At 59.8% G+C, this 5758-nt stretch overlaps 1 protein-coding gene across 3 annotated transcripts; it reads right to left on the bottom strand.

The window, feature by feature from the left end:
• Window positions 1-1489: 1489 nt before the first annotated feature.
• Window positions 1490-5444, bottom strand: ACP5 (acid phosphatase 5, tartrate resistant). Of its 3 annotated transcripts, none has more exons than XM_028088917.2 (6): window positions 5009-5444; window positions 3806-3893; window positions 3286-3546; window positions 2953-3080; window positions 2502-2847; window positions 1490-2099 (listed from the first exon to the last, which is right to left on the bottom strand). In XM_028088917.2, exons 3-6 carry the CDS (start codon window positions 3544-3546, stop codon window positions 1827-1829), a joined length of 1008 nt encoding a protein of 335 aa, XP_027944718.1. In that variant the 5' UTR covers window positions 3806-3893; window positions 5009-5444; the 3' UTR covers window positions 1490-1826. The 3 variants fall into 3 exon arrangements, with proteins under 3 accessions (XP_027944718.1, XP_027944720.1, XP_027944717.1); XM_028088919.2 differs by lacking the exon at window positions 5009-5444 and adding an exon at window positions 4754-4916; XM_028088916.2 differs by lacking the exon at window positions 5009-5444 and adding an exon at window positions 4809-4916.
• Window positions 5445-5758: the final 314 nt, after the last annotated feature.

Raw genomic sequence — 5758 nt, 5'->3', positions numbered from 1 at the left:
CTCAGGCGGTGTGTGGGTGGGTGTTACTCAACTCTCCCCCTAGGGGAACTGGGCTTCTCTGCAGCTCTCCACTCAGGATGCACATTCTGCTTTCAGCATTTGTTGTAAGAAATGGGCCGCCCTGCCATAATTCTGCTTCTGGAAGTTTTCCTATGTACCTACTTGCACAGATGTACAAAAGCACATCGGCCCAGGGGTATCCACTGGAGGTGTGTGTGTGTGTTTAAAGATTTTGTTTATTTATTTGAGAGAGAGATTGAGAGAACGAGTGGGAGGAGGGGCAGAGGGAGAAGCAGACTCCCTGCCGAGCAGGGAGCCCAATGTGGAACTCCATCCCAGGACCCCAAGACCATGATCTGAGCCGAAGGCAGACACTTAACTGACTGAGCCACCCAGGTGCCCTGAAGCGGGGTTCAGGGAACACATAAGAGGGAAGAATTGGAAAAGATTTCAGCGGGCCCCAGCCAGGAGCCAGGGACATAAGGTGGAAGCTCCATGGCTCTCATAAAGAATTGCAGTCCCACTTGTGGGAACGTATCCAATTTATCCTACAAATGTATCTGTGCAGGGAGGAAATGAACACATAGAGGTATTTACTGCAGCAGGTTTTTGAGGATAGCAAAATTATTGGAAGCAATTCAGACAACCCTCGGTAGATGGCTGGCTAGTTAGACAGTGGGATCAGGCGGGGCCTCTGTAGCTGTAGAAAGAGCCAGAAGCTCCCCTGAGAGCTGATGGGCAGATTTCCAGGTACCACAGACAGCAACAGCCAAGTGCAAAGTGAACCTTTGGGGCTGTGGGAAACGCTTTTATCTTGATGGTAGTGGTGGGTTTGTGGCTGGGTGCCTGTGTCAAAACTCAACGAACTGCACCCTTTAAATGTGTCAATGACACGTCCATACAGTTGGTTTGAAAACAACAAATAAGCAAGGTGCAGATCTGTGGGAGAGGGGAGGAAACAAGTTCACGTATGCTCTTATTTGAACAGAGAAACCCTGGAAGGAAACAAGGCATTTACGAAAAGTTATTTCCTTCCAGGAGAGGGGGACAGAAGAACAGGGAGGGAAGGAGATATTTCACTTTTCTATAAACCTTAAGATTTTCCACCCACCTGACTGCATTACCAATTCCATATGGAGATGAACAAAAAGGAATGTTCTGTTATGGACAGTTGTGTTGTGGTTAGCAGAAAGAGCATGCGCCGAACTGTGTGGTATATATCATGTTGCGTAAGAAAGCGGGGCATCGATTGTGGCAGGAAAGAAAATGAGGCATGGCGGGTGCCCCTGGGGAGCTGGGCGTGCAGGAGGAAGGCTTGATTGGAGTGGTAACCCTTCTTTCTGTTTGGTCTTTCCTTAAAATCGCATCCATGCCTGAGGCCAGCTGAGAGATGGAGGCTTAGAGCAGCGAGTGGGAGAGCCCCGACCCTCTGGGACCCAGGTGATGGGACATGCCAGCAAGGGGAGGAAAGAGACGCTCAGCTCATGCGTTCAGCCTCTGCAACTATTCTTTTATTGAATATTCAGCAGTGACAGAATCAACAGATGCTTGATTCAGGAGAAGGCTTTCCCTCCCTGCCCCCCATTGCCCGGAACTCAGGTTGGACAAGCCCAACTACTGGGCACAGCACTCCAGCTGGTACACGTGTCCCTGTGTCTTTCACATATGTGAGCATCCTTGTCACAAGGGCCACCTGGGACGACAGCTCCTCATCTGTGGTTCTCCCTCTGCTCTGCTGCGGCCCTGGCGGGCCCTTGAGAAAGCCTGCCCGTGGGCACGGGTCCCAGCAGGGCCCATCCACCCCCTGGCAGGGAGGCCCCTCTGCCTCAGGCCTTAGAGTGGTGTATTCGTGGGTGCTCGGGCCTGGCTCGCCTTGGCAGTCTGGTCTTGAAGAGGGACTTGCCCGAGGCTTCGATGTAAGTGACGCTCATCTCTTTGGGGCTGATCTCCACGTAGGCAAAGCCACCCAGCGAGTCCTCGGCCCCGTAGTGGAAGCGCAGGTAGCCGTTGGGAACCTTGCGCAGATGCTTTCTCGAAGGGTCCATGAAGTTTCCGGCCCCGCTCAGCACGTAGCCCACACCATTCTCATCCTGAAGGTACTGTGCACAGAGGGCGTCGGGTCAGTGGGGGCCCCAGCCCCTCCGTGAAGTTGACCACCGGCTTTGTGCCCGCCTGTCTGGAGTCCAGGGCCAGGCCTGTCCCTGACCACAGAGTCATTTGGGGCAAGGACCAGAACCCCTCGGGGCCTCAGTTTCCTTGCCTGTAGCAATGTACCCATCCTACTTCACAGCCTGAGAACTGAGTGAGCAATTGGCCCCTGGTGGCTAGTATGCTGACTTTTAGGAAACTTTGGGCTGTTTTCCAGGTTAGACAGCTTACAGCTTGAGGGACATTTGGGAGATCTCCCCCCTGCCCCCACCCCAAGCAGCAGGAGGATCCCATGCGGCACCATTGGCTGGGCTGGGGACCCCCCTTCCCCTCCTCCCCCGCAGACCCCTCACCTGCAGGTTGTGATCATGGCCACACAGGTAGGCGGTGACCTTGTACGTGGCCAGCAGTGGCATCAGTTGCTTGACCAGGCAGTGGGTGGGCCCGTGCTCGGCGATGGACCACACGGGGTAGTGGCCGGCCACCAGCACGTAGTCCTCCTTGGCCGCCACCAGTTGCTTCTTGAGCCAGGCCAGCTGTGTGCGGGCCAGCACCGGGTCACGGGGCCTTTCGGGCTGCTGGCTCAGGAAGTCATCTGAGTTGCCACACAGCGTCACCGTGTCCAGCATGAAGATGGCCACGGACACATTGGACCGTGGGACTTTGAAGCGCAGACGGTAGTAAGGGCTGGGGAAGTTCCTGTGGGGGAGACGGAGGCAGGTGAGCCCCAGGTTCGGCTCAGGCCCCGGAGGGCCTCTCTGTCCACCTGGGTGAGGCATGGAGGAGGGCGTGGGGCAGGCTCACCAACGCTGAGAGATCCTGGAGTAGGCTATCTGTGCTGAGACGTTCCCCAAGTGGTCGTGGTTGCCAGCCAGCACGTACCAGGGCACGTTGCGGAGGGAGGAGGCAGAGAACACATCCTCGAAGGTCTCCTGCGGCACGCAGAAGGGACACGCCCCCCCCCCAAACCCCAGGGTCAAGCAGCTACCCTGATGCTCCCACCAAGTCCAGGGGTCCAGGGACAAGGGAGACAAGGAGTGCTCTAGGTACCCACACGTGTCAGCTTCCCTCTGCCCTCTCCACAGTCCAAAGGTCGAATGGCTTTTCCACACGTGTCCCCCACCCCCTGGCACATACCCGAAACCTCTTGTCATTGGCATCCTGCACACCAGTGAAGTAGAAATTGTCCCCCAGGGACAGGATGAAGTCTGCGCCAAGGATCTGCACGGTCCTGGCAATCTCCTTGGCATTGGCCGTCTCCCGGGCGGTGTAGAACGGGGCATTGGGGACTCCTCCCCAGTCACCCAGAGCCACAAAGCGCAGGACGGGGTTGGCTCCGTCAGCCAGGGGGAGCACAAGCAAGGCTTGAAGGATGAGCAGCACAGTCTGTGTGTCCATCTGGGATGGGGAGAGGCGGGAGCTGGAGGGCCCGGGGCTGAGGCATGGGCAGCGGGCCCTTGAGACCCCTGCCCTGATAGAGGGGGAGACAGCCCCCTGCAGGGCTGGCCCAGGGGGAAGCCCTGGGTGGGGCCCTCGTTCCCAGGACTTCAGGGCAGGAACCGGCTGGGAGGGTCAGAGGGTAGGCGGGGTCCAGGGGCAGGGAAGGGTGGCAGTGCAGGCCCCTTCTGGCCACCCTCATCCCACACCCAGCACTCACCCTGGGGGAGGCACAAGCCAGTCAGCCAGGGGCTCAGAGAAGCAGGTTAGCTCCTGGGCAGAACTGGCGGTCACTGAGCTTTTATTCCCTGGGGCGGAAATGGATCATTAGTGAGGATGATGCAGTTTCTCCGCAGACTGTTCCAGAAGCCCTCCCCTTGGGTCATGTGAGCTTTGGAGTTCCCCAGTGCTGGACACGGGATTCGGGTGGGGGTCTGGCCCCCGAGGGAGTGCAGCTGGCCTTCCCTCGCAGCCTCTGTTTGCCCACATGAGCTTGTTTGTGTTGTGCGCCCCAGGCACCCCGCTATCTGTGTGTGCCGTGTCTGTGGCTGTATCTGTGTGCCCCAGCCAGACACAACTTGTGTGTCCGTGCGCTCCCAGAACGTGTTTGTCCGCCTGTGTCTGGGTGTGTCTACACTGTTTCCTGTGTGTAGCCAAGCGTGCCTGCCTGGGTCACATGTCTGTTGTGTGCCCGGCAGTCCTTTGTCCCTGTAGATGCACACACGGAGCTTGGCAAGGCCCGCGTGGCGTGTCGGTGACATTTGCCTGGGTTCTAAAGTGGAACTGTGTGGGATATCGATTTGTGTCCCTGAGCTGTGGCCTGAGTCCTGTTGTGGGTCTGTGTCGTGTCTCACGTGAGTTGTGTGTTTGACAACATCCGGGTTTGAGTCCCCGGGGTCACCTCCCTCCCCCAAACACCAGGGTCTCCCTTTTCCAGGAAGTCCTTCCCACACCTACCCCTCCTCCCCATCCCCCATCGCCCACAGGAGGAACCCGGGCGAGCGCAGCTAGTGACACCCACATGACCACTGATTTTTGACCCTCACACTGCCTGCAGGCCTCTCAGTGCCGGCTGCCCCTGAGAGTAGGTAGGCAGGTGGGCGCTTGGACAGTGGGCACCCCCCACCCCCACCCCCACCCCCACCCCCGCACTGGTGCCCTGTCGGACCTGCCCCTGTCCCTCCTGCCCGCCGTGACTCCAGACTCGTCCCCTGCACACTCACGACGGGCCGATGGGGGGGGCCCTCTTTCAACGCGGAGGCTCAGCGAGGTGAGGTGACCTGCCCCGGGTCACCCAGCACAGGCTGGCTGTTTGTGCCTCCCGCCCCCGCAGCCCGGACAAACAGGAAGTGGGTCACCCCGGCAGGCGGAGCCCCCTCCCCCGGGGCCCCCGCGGCGTTCACACCCGCCGGACGGGTCTCACCTGCCGTCGGCGGGGTCGGCGGCCTTGCAGTTGCGGGGGGGGGAGGGGGCGGCGGCAGGGGCGCGGGGCGCTCGCGGTGGCGGGCAGCTCGGCTTGCAGGAGGCCGCGGCCTTCCCGCCCGGTCCACCCGCCCGGGGCCGGCCCAGGTGATCCCCGGCGGGGAGGGCGGGCGCCTCGGCCTCCCGGGGCCCCCGGCCGCCCGCGCCCCTGAATCGGGCTGGTCCGCCGAGCGCCGCCACGCCTCCGGGGCGCGGGCGGCACGTCTGTAAAATGGGGTTCAGCACCCCAGGGGGCGGCCCAGGCCCACCGATTGGGCTGCAGCTCGGGCCAGCGACGGGGCTTAGAGCCCGGAGTTCCTCCCTCTGCCCCCATGCAGGCCGAGTCGCCCCCTTCCTTCACACCTGGGGCACCCACAGCCCGCGATGGCTGGGTAGGGCCTCACCCTGGGCCGGGCCACCCTCTCGTGAGGAAGTATGTCGTCTTCAACCTCAGCTTCCTGGTCTTTAAAAAATGGGTATGAGGGCAGAAAAGTCAAATCTTCCCTAGAAAGAATTCCAAGTAAGTGGAAAGGCCCCTCCAGGAGCTGGAACTCAACCCTTACTGCCTCCTTTTGAGTGTGGACTGGACTCAAAGGAGTTAGTGACTTTCATCCAAAGAATTAAGTATGGAAAAGCAAAAGACAGGAACCGTGCAGGGGAGACACCTGGCAGACACCGCCTTAACCAAATGATCCAGGCTAACGTCCCTGGG

Source organism: Eumetopias jubatus, unplaced genomic scaffold, assembly GCF_037043125.1.
Source record: "Eumetopias jubatus isolate StellerSeaLion01/CBP00866 unplaced genomic scaffold, mEumJub1_p1.0 scaffold_1, whole genome shotgun sequence".
Classification (NCBI taxonomy): domain Eukaryota; kingdom Metazoa; phylum Chordata; class Mammalia; order Carnivora; family Otariidae; genus Eumetopias; species Eumetopias jubatus.
Note: the sequence above shows the minus strand (reverse complement) of the source record. Positions and strands in the feature narration are given on the sequence as shown.